At 35.3% G+C, this 21,025-nt stretch overlaps 1 protein-coding gene across 1 annotated transcript; it reads left to right on the plus strand.

Moving 5' to 3' along the window:
- Positions 1–5,802: 5,802 nt before the first annotated feature.
- Positions 5,803–20,954, plus strand: Rtraf (RNA transcription, translation and transport factor). The gene is made up of 8 exons (XM_076850288.1): positions 5,803–5,978; positions 7,703–7,827; positions 10,217–10,316; positions 15,057–15,143; positions 15,953–16,041; positions 17,943–18,011; positions 20,467–20,515; positions 20,626–20,954. The coding sequence occupies exons 1-8, from the start codon at positions 5,918–5,920 to the stop codon at positions 20,778–20,780; spliced, it is 735 nt and encodes a 244-aa protein (XP_076706403.1). The 5' UTR covers positions 5,803–5,917; the 3' UTR covers positions 20,781–20,954.
- The last annotated feature ends 71 nt before the right edge of the window (positions 20,955–21,025 follow it).

Below are 21,025 nucleotides of genomic sequence, written 5' to 3' on the forward strand. Positions count from 1 at the left end.
TTATTACTAAGCCACATATAATAGCATATTTATGTTTTCAAGGGAGTTTTTGTTTTTCTTAGAAGAGAAGATGCCAAGGGAAATCACCATGCTTTTCTGAGCTGAGAAGAGCTGAGGCCAGCATCTCACGGGAAAATAGGAAAATCTGTTTGAATTAAGAGAGTCTCAGTGGCAGAGCCGGAAAGTCTGTCTTGACTGATAGCAGTGATATTTCTCTCTTTCTAATATGTCTTAGAATTCATTTTTTTATAATTGAAATATTATCCAAATGGTTGTCCAAGTGGTCTAGCGATGCTGAACAGTTAATGAGAGGCTGAAGGTGAATAGTTCATACCAATGATTCTCAATCACCCACAATGACAACTGAAAAGAGGCCAGCCTTCCACCCCAACATTATGCTCTGCTAAATAATGCACGGAGTTTTTTCCCACTGCCACTCACTTAAACAGCCTTCTAAATGGGCCTTCCAGCTCCTCTCTACCAGCTATATTCTGTTTTCCACAGTAACTAGAGAGATCTTACAACACAAGTCAGAGTTTGACATCCTGTCAAAAAAACATCAAAGGCTTTCTGTTGCACACAGAAAACCCATGGCCTCCAAGGCCCTATGATTTGCCCTTCCACTTCAGATTGCAGCATTCATAATTTTGAAAAAAGGACAAAATATAAATAAAAATAAAAGTTCAAAAATGCTAAAAAGTTGGAAACTTTTTGAGCATGGACATGATGCCACAAGTAGAGAATTTCACACCTGACCCTATTAGGCAGGTTACAGTCAAAATGCAGGCATGCTAAATGTACTATGTAAATATATCTTCAGGTTATGTGTATAAGTTATGTATGAAACATAAATGAATTTTATGCTTAGACTTGGATTCCTTCCCAAGATATGCTTATATTATTCCAAAATTCAAAAACATCTGCAATCTGAAACACTTCTTGTCCCAAGTAGTTAAAATAGGGATACTCAACCTGTACCCTCAATTCCTCCTCACTTAACAGCAACACACCCACCACCTTGTTCACTCTCCTCCTACCACCCTGGTCTCCCTTAATCTGACAGTATCAACTCTTGCTGACAAAAGGATTTTTTTGCTCATCCTGGTTTTTTTTTTTCCTGTCCTTTCCTCATTTACAAGATGGGAATAGCTCATATTTTATGATTTAACATACTTAAGTGTCACCTCCTCCATGAGGCCTCTTCTTGTTACCAGAAAGACACATTGTGTTCTCAGCTCTTATGTCTTGGCGAGAAAAGATTTCAAGCAAGACATGAGGCATGGAAAAGTATAACACAGTTATTAGAAGAGAAAGAAGAAGGGAGAGGTGTCCTCTGTCAAGGAAGGACATCTTTTTTTTTTTTTTTTAGAGAGAGAGAGAGAGAGAATTTTTTAATATTAATTTTTTAGTTTTTGGTGGACACAACATCTTTGTTTGTATGTGGTGCTGAGGATCGAACCTGGGCCACATGCACGCCAGGCGAGCGCGCTACTGCTTGAGCCACATCCCCAACCCAAAGAAGGACATCTTGAAGAGCAAATCATCAACTTACTTCTTGTGAGTTCTCATTTATTGGGTAGGAGAGGAAGTTTCCAGAGGGTCCCACCTAAGCACCATCTCTTAGCTCTTGATTCACAGTTAAATTATATCAGATTTCTAACTCCTTATAGTGTATGTCTTACTCATGAGTGTCTATGTGAAACTTGGGAGTGAAAATTTATAATTACAACAAAAATATTAAATAATACTCCAAGAACCTAAAGGTAACTTTGGTCATCATATCTTGTTCAGGCCATTTTTATCTGGAACTTGTGTTTACAAAACTTGAGTCCATTAAACTCTTCAGCCTCTACTCAGGAAAAATCTATCTTCCTCTTATCAAAGGAAGAGTCTTAGGCAAACCACCTCAGCTCTGTGAATAAAGGTAAGGGTTATTAAGTCAGAGCAGAGTGAGGGGTGACTTTGTGTAAGTTGTTCCTTTAAAAACATATTGAGCGGGCTGGGGTTGTGGCTCAGTGGTAGAGCACTTGCCTAGCGTGCATGAGGCACTGGTTCGATTCCCGGCACCATATAAAAATAAAATAAGGTATTGTGTCCATCTACAACTAAAAATATATTTAAAAAAATATTGAGCCAGCCGTGGTGGCTCATGACTGTAATGCTAGTGGCTCAGTGGCTGAGGTAAGAGGATTACACATTCAAAGGCAGCCTTAGCAACTTAGCAATGCCCCAAGCAACTTAGTGACACCCTGTCTCAAAATAAAATAAAAAAAAAAAGGACTGGGGATGTGGCTCAGTGATTAAGCACCCCTGGGTTCAATCCCCATAATAATAATAATAATAATAATAATAATAATAATAAAATTGAGAATTAGCATATAGGCTCTGTCTATAGAATTAACCCTTGATCTCATGTTCCCACCCCTAAAGTCTACCTGTTCCTTATCACTCTGACCATACTATCTAAAGGAGGCCCCTCCTTGTTAATCTCTGTCTCTTTGCTTCATTATTTCCTATCTCCCTGTTGTGTTGGAAACTCCATGAAGGTGAGGCTCATGTCTGTCTTCATTGTTTTATCTCAAGTGTCTAACTTCGTCCATAACAGATGCTCAATAAATATCTGCTAGATGGATGGATGAACGAATGAATGGACACAACTTCTCCAACCTGACTCTTTAACCAGGTCTGATGTCCTCTTTCATTGACCCATCCTGAGATACCCAGGGCTTTACATGTCATGAGCCTATAATAGTTATATGAGACCTTGAAACAGAAGGTAGAGTATCTTGTGCTCTCCATCAAAATGGAATTTTATTTAAAATGGCCCCAGTTCTGAGAATCAGTGTAAGCTAAGGAAAAATCTAGAGGAGTTCACCATCTCTGCTTCCCACCACTTGTAGGATGGGCTCAATGCTGTGGCTTCTTAGGGAGGAACCCCAGGAAGCCTGGCCTAAAAGTGAAGCCTGTGTTTGGGGGACCAGCTGTCAGGACAATGCCTCTCATGAAATGGTCAAAGGTCCTTTGGAAAACCAAACTTTCTAGCAGTACAAGCTATCCAGATGGTAGCAGCTCTGCAGAAAGACCAGTTCTTGAGAATTCAAAATAAAGAGAAATGGCTGAGACTTTGTGGACATCTCAGAGTGCAAATCTGCCTGAGGGTTCACTGGAGAAATAGGCAAAGGGAAAAAAGAATAGGAAAGTGTATAGAAGATCTGTAAAACAGAGGATCTAAGGATGACTGTACGTTAGTCAGTATTATATGATATCATGATCTTTGCCTTATTCATTACCTGCTCTCAAGTATTCAGAGATGATTTTTCAAAGAAGCCATCACAAAATCTACCACTGAAATGTTGATTTCTATTGCCACCAATCCTGCCTCTCTAACCCCCTTCCTCTCTATCTTTTGGGGCACTATGTATTCTTTGTTCTCTTTGGATTTCTAATTATATCTTCCACATTTCGTCATTCTTCCTCCTACTCCCCTGGAATATGAATAATAGTTTTTCTGAAGATGCAGTCCTCAGCCTTCTTTTCTTCCCCCATTTTCTCATGGAGCTCATCTTAATGGCTCTAGTTACAGCTTTATGTTGACAACTCCTCAATGGACATGTCTAGTTCATTCACTTACATCCATTCCTGACATCTCAGAAGTGATTGATTACCCACCAAGTCTTCCATATCTCAAATTCAACAGGTCTCAAACTGAATTCTTCAGCTTCCCCAGATTGATTTCCTTCTACCAACATTCCTGTTTCTGCGCATAAATTCACTCTTGGTCACATGTCTGATGTGTGACTTTTCAGAGGTTACCTGTAACCATTCATCTCCTTCCCATTTGATGTTGAGTTCCACCAGTTCCAGAGATTTGAGGAGTGGAGAGTACTGGGGATTGAACCCAGGGCCTTATGCATGCTGGGCAAGCACTCTAATACTGAGCTACATCCCCTGTGGATCATTTATTTTATATTGCTCTAGAATTAGTCCTCACATTAGGACTACTTCAGTTTTAAGTAACAAAAATCCCAACCCAACCTGGTTCAATTATAAAATGAAATTTATTGGCTTGCATATCTGAAAAGTTGGATCCAGCTCTTTGCAAGATATTTTTTGGGAATGGCCTGTTTCTACTTTATCACGTTGTTTCTGTGTTGTCAGGCAAACTTCCTTTGCAGTATCAAACATGGAAGATGAATGCTTTATGGTCCTTCTATAACTAAATTTATGAATATTCATTCCTATTCCATTTCTACCAATAAAATTAAATTCTACTGGTTTGGTTTTTTGCTTCTAATGCTAAATCATGACATACTCAAGCCCAATCTTAAATTTCAAAAAAGCAAGTCTTCATATTTAACACAGTCTTAGAGAGTAGATGTTCTCTTTCTGAGAGGGTCCCCAAGAACAAGGACCTTTCTGCAATACACAATTGGTTGAAAACATCTGATTTCATGAGGTGTTCAATTGATAACATTCATCAGAATATAAAATATTTTTTCTGTGCAATATAGATAATTTTGTAAGTATTTCTTAGTGTTATCAACTGGTTCTGTTTATTGTCTTTGGAAAGATAATTTACACAAAGTGTTCTCCCAAAACTGCTCACTTTTTAAAAATTTATTTATTTAGAAAACTGCTCTCTTTAAAAGTGTTATAAGTTGTGAATGTAACTTTCATGCCTCTGATTGGTGTCTTACTTGATGTGTATTGTCCAGCTAATAATTGTAAAATTACCACTTCCACATGTGTGAAACCCTATACACCCTTGAAAATATTTTAGGTTTTGTGAGATATGGTCTCTGTCATCCATTCAACTCTGCCCTTGAGGCATCAAAGCATTCAGTAAGCAAATGGGCATGGTGGTGTTACTACTTTATTTATGGACATTGAAAATGGAATTACATATAGACCTCATGTGTTATATTTTGCTTTTGATTTTTTTTCGACCATTTTAAAATATAAAAACCTTCTTATCTTATAACTGCAGTGAGTACTCTACTTAGAATTGTTTCCCCAGAAAGTCATGTGACTAACTTCCTTGCTTTTTTCAGCTCTTCCTTTACATTTCACCTTTTCTTAGTAAGATCTAGCCTGATCCTCCTGTCTAAAACTGCAACTTGTCTAAAACCTCCTGGCTGTCACCACCCTATTCTTTACCTTCCTTACTTCAATGTTTTCCCCACAGTACTTAGCATCTTTTACAACATAAATAATTTACATTTATTATCCTATTATTTGTCTTCCCTTGCCAGATGGTAAGCTCTCTGAGTCAGGAAAGACAGGATGAAAAAAGTTGACCTACTAGATGCTGTGTAAATGGAGAAGGTAAGGATGATGCCAGATGCTGACTTCACTCAGCTGAAACTATCATGTACTTCAATGTTATCTGTAGATCACTCCCAGCTAGTCTGAAAGTATCTCATTGCAAAGATCTTGCTTTTCAGACTTTGCATTAGCAGTATTAGAAAAGCATCTATGTTGGACGAGAATTAGGTAAATGAGTACACTAAAAATATTAGGAGTAATTCTATGATCCAATGAGACATGTACCCTAGAGTACAAAGCCTACAGATACTGTTCTCCGCATGCTGTTATCCAAAAGAAAAGGAGGGAGACAAGAGGAAGCCGGCTTCTCGCTTGCTTTGTACCCATTGTACAACTAGGAAGCTGACAATAAAGTTTATTTGAGCGTCGACGTGCCCTGACGTGACTCCGCCTCCCCATACCGAGCCGCCATTGGTGAAGATTTGCTAGCGGCCAGAGTTCTTAATCCCCGATTGGTGAAGGCCGCCATCATTCCGGAGCGTCCCGGCGCCAGCCCGCCCTCTCGCCGCGTCGCCGGTGCCTGCGCCGCCCGCTCCACCTCGCTTCTCCTCTCCGGGCGAGGCCCGGGGGATCTGAGTGAGAAGCGGGGACCATGTTCCGACGCAAGCTGACGGCTCTCGACTACCACAACCCTTCCGGCTTCAACTGTAAAGGTGAGGCGGCGGCCCCTAGCTGGCCTCTTGGCCCTGACCCGGGCGTGGACGCACCCCCACCGGGACCCTTGGCGGCCTTGTACCCCTCTCGGGGATGAGGGGGCCTTTGGGCCCCTTTTCTCGGGGCCGCCTCACACCTCTGCCCTCCGCCGCGCTCCGAGGTCGGAGCCCCTTCACCCATTCCTGCCTGAGCATCGCCACTTTCTCTACTTGCTAACTCTAGACTCCCCTACCCCACCCTGCAAACACCCAGTTTCTCTGCACACAAAAGGGAAAGCGTTTGCCATTTTCTTATTTCAAAGCCCCAGAATTCACCAGGTGTTGGATAATACCTTGAGCATTTGTTGTGGGCCAGCAGTGCTGGATTCTGAGAAAGGTGCTGAGTAACTTGAAGACTAGTTCACGGCCTGCCAGAGCTAAGGGATAGGGGTAGGGATAGGAGACAGAACTAAGGAAACAGTTTACGATCAAAACAGTACACAATGAAATACAGCACCCACAGGGTAAGAGATTAATAAAGTTGTGTGGGTCGTGCAAAAAAGTTAGTAGCAGATGAGCCGGGAGGTTGAATTGTGTAAATAAAAAGGTATTGAAGATTTTGCAGCATTAAAGTTTTGAAAAGTAATGACATTGCTGCCCATTATTACTAACCTATCTATACTCATTTTGTTCAGTTGTTTTTGATCTCTGGTCGACTAGGAAGTTTAAAAGAGATCATCAAGTTCAACTTGTGATATTGTACTCAAGTCATTATATTAGACTCACCAGTTGGGAATAATTTTAAAACAGGTTTCTTTGATCTCCTGTGGAATCATATTGAATTATTGTATCTTGTTTTTGTACTTTGCGTTTGAATTTTTTAAAAAAAGGTTCAGTGGCAGTAGAACTTAGATCTGGATTTGAATCTTTGAGTATCAGTTTTCTGATGTGTAAAATGGGGATATTATCCACCTCAAAGGGTATTGGATGCAGTCAGATGAGGTGGCACATGCTTGTAATCCCAGTAACTGTGGCAGAAGGATCATGAGTTCAAAGCTAGCCTCAACAGCTTGGTGAGACCCTGTCTCAAAATAAAAAGGGCTGGGGATGTGGTGAAGTGCACCTGGGTTGTGCACCTGGGTTCAGTTTAGGGGTTAAAAAATATATATATAGGAAGGATTAAAATAAATATACACTGTGCACTTAATGTGCAGTAAGCATTATGTGACAGTAATAGTCATAGTGTTTCCTTTCTGAACTTATTATTTAATTTCTTAATTGGTTTTTTTATTACTTTTTGTTTATTTAACTTTGTTATAATTTCATACTTGCCCAGTCTCTCTCTTCTCCCTCAAAGGAACTGGAATAGTACTAATACTTAAATAGCAAAACTATGTGCTTGTGCACTATTTATCAATATTTCACTTAATCTTCAAAACAACACTATGAGGTAAGTCCATTTTTAATCCCCATTTTGTAGATAAAGAAACTGGGGCACAGAAAATGTAGGTGATCAGCTCATGTTCACACAATCAATTATAAGTGTCTGGGCTTTTTAAATTCAGGTTGAGATTTGATTAGATCATTGTTAATCTGTAGCTCTGGGAGTCTATACTTGCAACTCCTGCTTCTATTGGCTCAATTAACTTATCATTGTGGGATTAAGAAAATTCCACAAGACCATTTGTGAAAAAGGAAGTATTTTATCAGTGTTTCTAGTGATTTATATAATATTTTAATTGCAGATGAAACAGAATTTAGAAACTTTATTGTTTGGCTTGAAGACCAGAAAATCAGACACTACAAGATTGAAGACAGAGGTAATTTAAGAAACATCCACAGCAGTGACTGGCCCAAGTTCTTTGAAAAGGTAAGGAATTAGGAAGTAAAATAAACATACAGAGAGCTTTTCTAAACTATATGAAGGTGACCTTAAAATTACTTTTTTTTTTTTTTTTTTTTGGCACTGGGGATTGAACTTGGGCACTCAATCATTGAGCCACATACCCAGCATGTTTTATATTTTATTTAGAGACAGGGTCTCACTGAGTTGCTTAGGGCCTTGATAAGTTGCTGAGGCTGGCTTTAAATTCACTATCTTCCTGCCTCAGCCTCCTGAGCTGCTGGGATTACAGGTGTGCACGCTACTGTGCCAAAGCTTATTTTGTTCTTTAAAGATACAATAATGATAAGTGTTAGAAAAGCAGATTTCAAGGGTTTAGCTTTTTTCTTACCTTGTTTCTTTTGATTTTAGTGCAAATTCTCCTCCTACCAAGCTTGAGTATTGATAATTTGGGGCGGGGTTGGGAGGGGGGCAGGTGGCCTTGGGATCTTGACAATCTTATGAATGAGGTAGAAATAGTTTCTTCAGAAACGTTGTGAAGTTTCTTAAATAGTGGAATATATTCTTTAAATGTAAATATATTCACTTAGTGGCCAATATCAATTTTAACATTGGACAAAAATAAGTAAATAAATAAATAAATAAATAAATAAATAAATAAATAAAGTGCAGCAATGGTACACTTTTAGTAGTCTTTCTTTCTTTTTATTTTACTTTATTATTATTTTTTTTTTTGTACCAGGAATTGAACCCAGGGGCAGTTAACCACTGAACCATATCTCCATATTCCCAGCCCTTTTTAAATTTTATTGAGACAAGGTCTTGCTGAGTTGCTTAAGGCCTCGCTAAATTGCTGAGGCTAGGTTTGAACTCACAATTCTCCTGCCTCAGCTTCCCGAGCCACTGGATATTTCTTATATTAAAAGACATTGGCATGCTCGAAAATTAGACTGTGTTATATTTATGCTTATATTTAATGTTCTGTGTATGATATGAAATGTTCCTATGTATGATAGAAGCAGCTTGTAAATATCTGTGTTCACATCATATTTTTGTGACTAGAATAAAGTTTCCCATTGACTTAATTTTATAATATTTTTGTAGAAATATTTGTTTTCAAATTAGGTAAAAGTCACATTTTACAATGTCATTATTTACATTAAACATTTTCATCAGCTGTATTACTTAAATGAGTAAGGGCACCCGTTCTCCCTAGAATCAACCAGTAATTTTATGAATTAGGGAATTCTATAAGTTATACACCAGTATTATCCCCTTGGGCAAGTTTATGAACCTTTCTGTCTCAATTTTAAGTAATGGGCATTACAGTGGTACCTATTCCATAGGGGTGGCTTTGTAGTAGTGATAGACCTATATACCTATTTACAGAAGTGCTTGGCCAGTAGCAGGTACTGTATAATTATTATTGTCACTGCCTTTACTTCTACTGGATTATTTTCCTTTACCCTTAAAAATATTTAAAACAATTCTAATGGGCTTGTTAAGACTTTGAAATACATTGTTAGGATTTTGCATTTGTTTATTTTACTTTTTATGGCCCATTCACATGTATAAAACAATCACATGTAAAAGTGTATTTGAAGAATAAAAACTTTCCTGATAGTATAAAACAATATACATGTAAAAGTGTATTTGAAGAATAAAAACTTTCCTGATATAAAACACACAAATGAGATAAAGTAGATTAACTGGAAGATAAGTATATCAGAACTTACCCAATAGATGATCATATAGTTTGTCTCATGGGAATGTTAATATCATTGTATAAAATATATATAAAAATGTTTCTTTCTAATTATAGGCACGTGCCTGTGTCTGAGACCTTTTGCTCATTTTTAAATCATGAGTTGAATCCTTTAAATGTTTTCAGTATTGAATATTTGGGGAGGGGCCATGACAAAATATTGTGAAGGATGTGATTATTTTTTTAAATAAGAGAACAAAATTTGAGGGTAGAAAATAAGTTATGATTAAACATAATAATTCATTAATTATTCCTGAAAGGATTTCCAAAGGGGCAGAAGTTTAGTAGCATTGTTGCTAGAATTCAGATTTCACTTCCTAAGAGACTTATTTGAAGGATACTACTCATCTTGATATGCTTTCAGATATTTACTTGGTTACAGCCTATGTGTATGTTATATGATTTACTCTATTCATAGCATTTCCATAACATGAAAGTTACAATATTGAAGTTTAGATAATAACTAATTTATTTATATATAATTCTTTTTAAAAATGTCCCTTTTTTATAAATTACTCTTTATGTACTGAAGTCTGCAATTAGAAAGTTTAGATTCCCATCCCAGATCCAAGTTGTGTAATGACTGGCTAAAACTGGATAATATAATCAAATTGGACCTTTAATTTTTTTTTTTCCCCTTCGTCTTTACAGTATCTCAGAGATGTTAACTGTCCCTTCAAGATTCAGGATCGACAAGAAGCAATTGACTGGCTTCTTGGCTTAGCTGTTAGACTTGAGTATGGAGATAACGGTATGTTTTTTTGGAGTATTTGTGTTCTTTTTTTAAGAGAAAAGAAAGATGGGAAAGAGGGAATATGAAAATACAGGGAACTTACCAATTTGTTTCTGTCTTACATTGTTTAATCTTTGTTTTTTTGTTTTGTTTATCTTGTTTTGTTTGCACTTCTGGGGATTAAACTCAGGGGCACTCTACTACCGAGCTTTATCTGCAGCCTTTTATTTTTTATTTTGAGACAGGGTCTTGCTAAGTTGTCCAGGCTGGCCTCAAATTTGCTGTTCTCCTGCTTCAACTTCCCAAGTAGCCAGAATTATAGGCATGTGCCTGTGTCTGGGACCTTTTGCTCATTTTTGTCACAAGAAGTTAAAAGCACTTTATATATAGTCTTTTATTGATATTTGCATGTATCTTTTAGATTTTGGAAATTTTTTTGTAGAAGGCTGTTTGCCTTTTCAACAAAGTAACATTACTTTGGTAAACTTTACCAACTTTCACAGTGTACACCTTAACCTTTTAAGTTAAATTGTTTCTGGTATCCCAAAATTGATGGGATTTTGAGGTGTTGGTTGCAGCAGTTATCCCAGGAGACTGAAAAGCATGTGTAATGCTAATGTACGTTCATACACTATAGATCACAGTTGTGCATTGTGTTTAATGTTGTAACGCATACTTTTGTTATTAGAAGCTTCAACTCATGTTTCCTCTCAGTAGAGTTCACTTTTGAGAAGGCTGCCCAGGTTTGAATGCGAGATCTGATCCATCTTATCTACATCTTTTGTATTTTGTTTTTCATTTAATGATACTGTCAGTTACAGTCTCTTAATCATTTCCTTTTGAAGTCTCTTTGATAACTCTGGCTTTACCCTTTCCCTCCTGTCCTATCACTATTAATCTTTTGCCTTGTTTGCTATATCTTAATTTCTCCATTCTTGCCACTATCATCCTATTTTTGCTTCTTGTTACTTTCTGCTGAGGTTATTGTAATATTTTTTAAAGTAGTCTGCTGTGTTACTCTACAGTCTTAGCTGCATAATCTACCAGCTCACTTTCTGAAATGTGAATCTGTTTTAGAGTGCTACTTCCTGAACAGCTTTATTTATGTATTTTAAAACATCATGGTTTTCCCATTTTCTACAAAAGGAACTTTAAGCTCCTTAGCTTGGTATTTCAGTCTATCTGTACACATTTAGCAGTAATTTTCACCTTAGCAGTAATATCCTTATAGCTTTTCATGTCTAACTTCTAACTCACTTGCCACTTTCCATTTTGCTACTATGTCTTATTTGCCCCAGTAAATTGTGAGGTTTGTTCCCTGCATGGTACCTCCTTAGTTTCTGATGGTATTTTAACAAATTAACTCAATGACTTAAAACCCAATTTATTATCTAATTTTGGAGTCAGAAGTTCAACATTAGTCTCCAAGTTGCAAAGCTGGTTCCTTTTGGAGGCTAGAGGAGAAAATCTGTTTTCCTTTTCCACCTTCTTGAGGATATCTGTCTTCCTTGACTCTGGCCCTTTTCTTCATCATCAAGTCTAGCAGCATAGCATCTTCCAGTTTTTTTTCTGCCTCTCCTTCCATTGTCATCTTGTTCTCTGACCCTTCTGCCTTCTTTTTCCATGAGGACATTGTGATTACAGAGGACCCTCTTGAATAATCCAGGGTATTCTCCCCATCCCACCATCCTTGATTTAACCACACAATTTCCTTTTGCCACATAGGGTAACATGAAGAGGTTCTAAGTACTGGGAGGAGGAGGAATTCTATCTCATACAGTACCCATGAGGTTCATGCTTATAATAGATCCTTATCAACTTTAGTAATTGCTTGGCAAATGCAATGTCTATGAATACTCACATGTGTTGATTTGGAGCATCACCCAGTTGGTTTTTTTGGGGGTGCCTCAGATTTAAATTTCAGAAGCATTATGGCACAGATCTAGGGAAAGCTCTCTGATTTGAGATTTTATTCCTTTCCTTTTTTGTGGGGGGAGTACTGGGGATTTAACTCTGGGGCCCATGAGCCATATCTCCAGCCCTTTTTTGTATTTCATTCAGAGACAAGTTCTCACTCAGTTGCTTAGCGCCTTGCTATTACTGAGGCTGGCTTTGAACTCAAGATCCTCCTACCTCAGCCTCCGGAGCTGCTGGGAATACAGGCATGCGTCACCGCATCTGGCTTTCTTTACTTTCAATTTTAGTTTACAAGTTTGCATTTGATACTTTAGAAAATAAATGTAATCCTATGTTTTGTAACCTTGGTAGTGTTAATTGATTTTTTAGGACCTTTTAACAATTCTGTTCTGAATCAGTAAGAACTGTATGAGCTAATTTTTAATAAAGTATTCTCCACCTTATGAAAACTGTTTTTCTGCTATTCCAAATAAGTTTGTAGTCACATATCAATTTATTTGTTTTACTCTTGTTTATTCCATTCTATTTTTATAATCTCAGTCTTCAGTGGTAGCTGCCACATGATAGTGTATCCCAACAGTTGACTACAAGTATGTACATTTGTTTCTCAGTTATAGCGGTCTTTGTTAATGAAAAAAAACAAGCTTGTATATGAAATATAGTGATTTTTTTGTACTAAAAAATGGTGGAAAGGTAAATGGTATCAAACATTTAAAAATCTAAACTAGAAACAAGTTTTATTTAATAATAAAATTTAAAGTTATAAGAATACTTTTGAAAATTGGTTAAAGTAGTAATGCTTTTCTTTTTCAGCAGGAGGCGCTCATGTTCTTTTGAGGTTTTACATTGATAGATTGCCACCTTTTTGACTTTCAAGCTTTCTTAAATTTGCTGAAACAATTGTGAAATTTTTATTTGTACCTTACCACTATATAAAGCCTTTCACTAGCTTGTCAATTAAGGTAATTAAAGCCTGACTCAAATATCTTTCACTTTTTTAAAATATAATTTCACATTGACAGAAAAATTGCAATAGTCCAAAGAATTTTTATACACCCCAATTCTGCAGACTTAGCATTTTTATTTTATTTTTTTCACATTTTTTTCTTAGTTATAGTTGGACAAAATAGCTTCATTTTATTTATTTTTATATGGTGCTGAGGATCGAACCCAGCACCTTGCACGTGCTAGGCAAGTGCTCTACCACTGAGCAACAATCCCAGCCCCCAGACTTAGCATTTTATTTCATTGGCTTCATCCTTCTTTGTATGCATACATGTACACAGGCACACGTATACAACTTTTTCCTAAACTGTTTGATAGTAAATTATCTATTTCCTTCACACTTATATACTTCTATGTGCACTTTCTAAAACGGATTTTTGTCTTACACAACCACAGTATTAAAATCAGGAAATTAAAATTACTACTATCTATAGATGTTAGTCACATTACACATTGTCTTCACAATATTTTTATAGACAGCCCCTTTCAAATAAACAATAACAACAACAAAAGCAATCCTGGATTACGCATTAGATTCAGTTTTATATATCTCTTTAGTGTTCTATAATCTGGAACAATTCCTAAATCTTAGCTTGTGCTAAATGACACTGACACTTATTTTGTAGACTTTTACTCAGTTTGGGTTGTGTGATGTTTTCTCGCAATTAGGTTCAGGGTTGATACTTTTGTTAGAAACAACACAGAAGTGATATATTTTTAAAGTGCGTTACATCAGGAGTTGTATGATGTTGCTCTCATTATTAGTCATGTTAACTTGACCACTTGGTTAAAGTTTGTTCACTATTAATTGTTTTCCCCTTTGGGAGATATTTTGAGACTATTAAGTGTACTTTTGTTCCCCATAGTTCCCTCCTAATTTTAGCATCCTTTTGATGACTTTCACTTCATTTATCTTGGTAGTTGCCCAAAGGTGCTTTCCCAATTCCATGATTCCTTTGGCATTTGTTTATTTGTTGACTTTCTACTGTAAGGAGAAGCTTTTTTAAAAAAATTTATTTATTAAAATCATTGTAGATAAACGGGGTCTTATTTTACTCATTGGGTCAAAATCCTTTCTTGTCATCATCTGTCTTGGTGTTTATACTGTTCCACATGTGACCAGTGGATGTTTCTTTAGACTAATTTCTGACTGAGTTAGAAGTCCCTTTAGGCTTTAACTGTCTGGCTTAAATTTTAAAACTTTTATTTTTTCCTCTTGTTTCATTAACAAATCATAAAAGCACTATAGGTTAAGATTTCATTTTGACCATTAAGTTGATTCAAAATTTTTTTTGTATATTATTAAATATTTTTCAAATTAAAGTAATAAAGCCTACCTTTGGAATTCTAAATTTCACCTTTCCCTAAAGTAAGTTTCAGATTTATATATAGTGTATTTGAAGTGATGATGCTTTACAAAGCAAGGTTTTTAGATTTTATATCTGCATTCAAAATAAGATTTTGGGGAAAAAAAATCTTTTAGTGGGTTTATATTTAATCTTTTGTAATCTTTATTTACCCTCCTCCCATTCTTAAGTCCCAAGTTTTAGGGGGAGCTATAAAAGACATTTCCCTCCAAAAATTTCAGTGTTTGAAATAATTACCTTCAGAAATGTTAATGAAAAGGTAGTTGTCAAGTATTAATAAGCACTTTAGCTTAATCAAAAAGCTATAATTACATTCTCTTCTGTTAGATTTTCTATAGTTAAAAAAATAAGTTTTCTTGAGTGAAATATTTTATGTTTATAATCATCTTGGCTCAATTGAATTCAGAAATAATTATTTATTTTACCTTAAGTTGCCATTCTATAAATTATATTTTTGCCTGTTTTATAGCTGAAAAATACAAGGACTTGGTACCTGATAATGCAAAAAATACTGACAATGCAACTAAAAATGCAGAGCCGTTGATCAATTTGGATGGTAAGTATTAATTATAAAATTGATCATCATTTTTGGTTTCTTGCATATGTTTTACTTCCTGGAATGAAGTTCACATTTAACTTGGTGTCATTAAATTAAGACTGCTTTATGTAAATAGTGTTTATGTTGACATTCTCTGTAATGTTTTTGTTTGTTTTGTGGTGCTGGGGATTGAACCCAGGGCCCTATGCTGTTCTTTAATTCACTCCAAGTAGTTTGGGGTTTCAATTTATATTTAATCATGCAGGGCAGGTCATTGTTTGCCTTCCTGGGTGTATAAATTTTATTTTTTAATTCAGTTATAGTATGAAACAAATGATAAAATTTTCCATTAAGTCGCACATGTCTTAGTAATTATTTCCCCTTTATGAAAGTATGAAGAGTTTAATTACCTAGGTTATGTATGATATGTTAAATTATGAGTTATTTTTATGAATGAATAAGCTTGTACATTCTATGCTTGTATATGCTGCTTAGAGAAAAGTTTTGAGGCAAACTCTTCATTGAAGGGATCTTTCTGTTAAAATTAGTAACTTTGGGAAGAAATGTAAATTAAAAGTGCCACAAAAATGAGACTTGCAGAGTTACAGAACAAATCTAATGCAAGTTAAGCTAGTCACATATTGGTTCTATTACTTGTGAAATGTATTAATAGGGAAGCCATTTATCTCATTTACCTAATCATTGGTACTTTACACTTCTTTTTTCTTATTAATATAAAAAAAATGACATTAGAAAATTTAAAATCTATTTTGCAAGCTTTTATGTCTGCAGAGCTACATAATTTATTTATTTTTAATCTTTCATAGTAAATAATCCTGACTTTAAGGCTGGTGTGATGGCTTTGGCTAACCTTCTTCAGATTCAGCGTCATGATGATTACCTGGTAATGCTTAAGGTAAGCTTCATATTTTTGATTCTTGGGAGAAACTGTGTAGAGAAAAATCTCTTCGCTTTTTAAAATACTATTTATTGATATTTATATTTATGGTTGAGTGACCAGAATACAGTTGAGAAATATGGGGCATAATGTAGATTGTCCAGTAATAATTAAAGTGCTTTGTTTTTTCTCATTAACATCAAAAAAAATTGGAAAGATTTTAAATTTTCTAATGCCAATTTTTTGATGTTAATGAGAAAAGGCAGTGTAAAGTACCAATGATTAGGAAAATGAGTGAGATAAATGGTTTCACTGGAAAGTGTTAAAGATGTGCCTATCACTGTGCTAAATCTTTGCAAAGGTAATCTCATTCAATCCTCCCAGTAATCAGTAGAGGTAGATACTAACATTCTATTTTTAAAAAATGTATTCAGAGAAATGTAAATAAGACGATGACACAGAAAATCATAGAGTGAGAAACTGAATCTAAGTACTCTGATCCAGTAGCCCATTCTTTTTCCTACATTAGTCCACTTCTCAGTTCTTTTAAGGATTCATGGTCTGTATTCATTAAGATAGTGGAAAATCCCAAATTAATAATGTTGAATTTAAGATATCAGAATTGGAAATTATTTTAGAAGTTTTAATATAAGAGATTAAAGAGCATTGGTCTAGATCTTGTACATGACTATTACTTTAAACTACTGTGTAATAAATTGAATAATTAAATTTTACCCTACCCTGAAGAGATTAAGTCATAGTTGTCCTACTTTTTAGAACTGTGTGTATTATATGGCAATTTTAACAAAGGAAATATTATCCTGTTCTTAACTCATTATAGTTCTCTGTACTGAATCTGAGTGTTAACTTAGATTTTCTTTGCCCAGACTGGATACCAAAAGACATTTTTTTTTTTTTAAATTTAGCTGCTTCAAATGCTTGTTCTTCATTCAATTATGTAAAATTTATTGGAATAGTTCTACAGTGGATATGTCCTTTTTAGTTATAAACTAAATGAGGAGAAACAGACAATGCATAGCATATTTAGAGTATTTTTGTTAGATTTCCAAAACCAGTAAATAGGAAAAATACAAATGAACTATAACAAAAAACTTTATAAAATTCTAGTCTCAGCTACCTGTTTATTTCCCAGTGGGTTTTTTAAAGAGGTATTTAAAAAATGATGATATAGAAAGCATCTTAGTAGGTTTGCCAGGTGTAAGAGTCAACATTAACTGGTAACCAATCACCATTAAAAATGTTTCGAATTTTTTAAAAATGTTTTAATTATCTTTTTCAGGTACAGCATTTGCTTTTTATTAAAAATAATTTTTTTAGTTGTAATTGTTATCTCCCCAATTTTAAATTCTATTTTAAAAAATCTTGTCCTTCAGAATGTTGAAAACTTTATTACTATGAAGTGATAAACACAAGGTATAAAACAAGCATTATTATATACTACCCTTTGTGGCAAAGATTCTGTGTTTGTAAATGCATGAGCAGACTTAAAACTTCAGAGTCTTTTTAGATACATAAAAATCTGGTAACAATAATTGTTCTTTGGAGGGATGGCTAGGCATAGAAAAGAGACATACTTTTTACCACATACCTTTGTTTAAAAAAATTTTTATATTTATATATATATATATATATATATATTTAGTTGTCAGTGGACCTTTATTTTATTTATTTATATGTGGTGCTGAGGATCGAACCCAGTGCCTCACACATGCTAGGTGAGCACTCTACCATGGAGCCACAACCCCAGCCCCTAAAAAAATTTTTTTGACCACGCACGTATAAATAAATAATACATCTATTCAAAAAAGCGTTTTGAATTACTATGAGTATCCTTATTCTCTAGATTCAGAGAAGGATGAATTATAAATAGTAAACACAATATTTTTTATTTTCTTAAGGCAATTCGCATTTTGGTTCAGGAGCGCCTAACACAAGATGCAGTTGCTAAAGCAAATCAAACAAAAGAGGTATGTTTATATAAATACTAAATCAATTATTAGTGAGAATTTCTTCTTGTATAGCCATGAGTTTAAACGTTGTAAATATCTGCTTAAGATATTCATTCTGTGTTAAATAGCATAAAGAAAGGATTTCATATTTAACTGTGATTCAGTTTAGTTCTTAAGCAAATTCAGTGTATCCAGTTGTTGGGAATCAATTGAGTAATATATGAACTTCATTTTTATCCATTTTCTACCTTAGAAAAGCTCTAAAAGCTTGTGTGCAGTCTGCAAACTACTGCACATGCCCAGTTGAAGCTCATTTAAAAAGATTTAAGTTCATTGAGAAGGATTGGATTGTTTAATTCATAGTAGAAAATAAAAGGCATATCTTCTGTTACCAGTTAATTTTCTTTTTTGAGATAAGTTCTGTCCTTGGATCATTTTGTTCAGTATACCTTCCCCATATATAAAGAACACTTTGGGGATTTTTTTTTATTAACTATCAGAAATCCAAACATTCCTAAAGTTTATTGACCATGAGATAGTGCAGAGAAAGTCCTCAGGAGTTAGAGGAGGAACTATAGTCTCTATAGACAGTTCCATCCTACTGAATAGATGTTGCAGTGAATACCTTGGGCATACTACCATTCTGGACTTTGGTCTCCTTTCCCTTCTGATGTCTTTTGTCCTCTGACCCCTTTAGCAAGACCCAGTAGTGTTAAAAGGTTACTAACACCAGGGCAGTGTAGTCCTTTATGAAAGACCCTCAGTTTTCTTCTCTAGGTTTTTCTTGACTTAATTATGTATGAATGGGGCCAGTAGAACTTGGCTTAAAATCAGCTTATTTCACTCACTCTATAGAACAGATAGTAAATTGTTCTGGCATAATGTAATCATTCATTTAGCAAAACTATGTCTTTAGTTTGGAAGGCAGTGTGAATAAAGGAATAGCCAAATCTTTTTGCCCTTGTTTGCAAAGTAAAATTTAGTTTTATTTTCAGTGCTCCAAAATCTAGTTTTAATGTTGTCTTAAGATACTAGTCTATAATGACATAGTAGAGAAATTCTTATAGTTTAGTCTTTGTAACTATTCATAACTAGTATTTAAGGCATAATTTTCACAGATAGCTATTCCTCAGTGGTCTGTTGGCAGACAGAAGGAAAATTCCAGCCTCTGGTACCAGACTGACAGAGCCACTCAGTACAATTGCACTCTTCATTTTGCTCACTATACTTTCAAACCCATTTGTTTTGTCACTTTTATATCTTGTTTGTTAGCTACTTTAAAGCAGATGGTACCTAGGTAGGTGTACATTAATAGATTAGGTAAGAATTGAGCAGTGACTAAAGTATTTACATAGCAACATGGAAAGTATAGGTAGTTGGGTTTTGTTGTTTTACTAGTAATGATTATATATAATATGATTATATATAATATAATCAAAAAAGCCCTGGCATCATTTTTGATAGTTATTGTGAAGTCTACAATTTAGCATCATCATAGTTGTCATCTTTGGTCTATCTATATGTTGGTGCTGACTAGTTAAATGCTTTTTTTTTTTTTCCTTCCAGATAAACTGTTGAAAGTTTAATTATGTAAATACTCTTGTAAACATAATGCTGACTTAACAAAAACAGCGTATTTTTAGATAGGTTTGTGCACTTTTAATGACAAATTAAGCTGGGCATAGTGGTACACTACTGTAGTCTCAGCACTCGGGAGAATCCCTTGAGTCCAGAAGTTTAAGACTAGTGTGGGCAGTATAGCTAGACATCTCACAAAAGAAAAAGCCAGTGTGGTGGTACATGCTTGTAACCCCAGCTACTCAGGAGGCTGAGACAAGAGGATCACAAGTTTGAGGCTAACCTTGTCAATTTAGTGAGACCCTGTCTCCAAAAAAAAGGGGAGGGGGCTAGTAGGGTGTAACTCAGTACTTGCGTTTCATGTGTGAGGCCCTGGATTTAATCCCCACTACTACTGGGGGGAAGAAAACACCAAAATAAAAGTGCTAAAAGAAAAACTATTTTTTCTGGAGGAAATACTAAAGGTATTCCTATCCCATTTGCCTGTACACTAACACTCTTTGAAACTAAATGGAACAACAGCAGCCAGTTCAACCCTCTTTCCATAGCAGTAGTGACAAAACACTGCTGCAGTATTTTGCAGTGCTGGGGATTGAATCCAGGGCCTTGCACATGCTAGGCAAGCACTCTACCACTGAGCCATACTGCCTGCCAAAGATTTATTGGTTTACAAGCCTGGTCTAAAGGCCTGGATGGGCTGTAGAATTTTCAGTACATTTAAAGCTATTCTCTCTAGTTATTGTAAACGTAATTGCAAGGCAGATTTCAGCAAATGATTCTTATGCCCCTGACCATTACAGCTAAAAGTAACAGAATAGCTGCTTTTTACAGTTTCTTATGCGAAGCAGTTATTTTTAACTGTAAACTCATTTTGTCTTTTTTTTTTTTTTTAAAGGGCTTGCCTGTTGCTCTAGACAAACATATTCTTGGCTTTGACACGGGAGGTATGTGATTTTTGTTTTAATTCAAACTCTTCTTAGACTCTTAAAAATGAATAAATAGTCTTAAAAGCAACAATTATGTATTGATGCAGTGTTTTTTCCTTACAAAACAGATGCAGTTCTTAATGAAGCTGCCCAGATTCTGCGATTGCTGCATATAGAAGAACTCAGAGAGCTACAGACAAAAATTAATGAAGCCATAGTAGCTGTTCAGGCAATTATTGCTGATCCAAAGACAGACCACAGACTAGGGAAAGTTGGAAGATGAACACTTTAGGATTTTAGCTTCTTACCTACTTAGTACAATTGGGAACCATGTACACTTCTGGCATGTGTTTGGAAATCAAATGTCACATTTTCAAGGGAGGAATCCCAGAAAATTGACTGTTCTAGAGATTTACCACCATTGCTTTTTTTCTTTAATAAAGTTTGGGAAAGTGGAGTGTTTTTTTGTTTTGTTTTTTACACTATGTACTTGTATAATTAATGTGTACTCCTTTGTGGTTGAGATGC

Source organism: Callospermophilus lateralis, chromosome 3 (assembly GCF_048772815.1).
Source record: "Callospermophilus lateralis isolate mCalLat2 chromosome 3, mCalLat2.hap1, whole genome shotgun sequence".
Taxonomy (NCBI): domain Eukaryota; kingdom Metazoa; phylum Chordata; class Mammalia; order Rodentia; family Sciuridae; genus Callospermophilus; species Callospermophilus lateralis.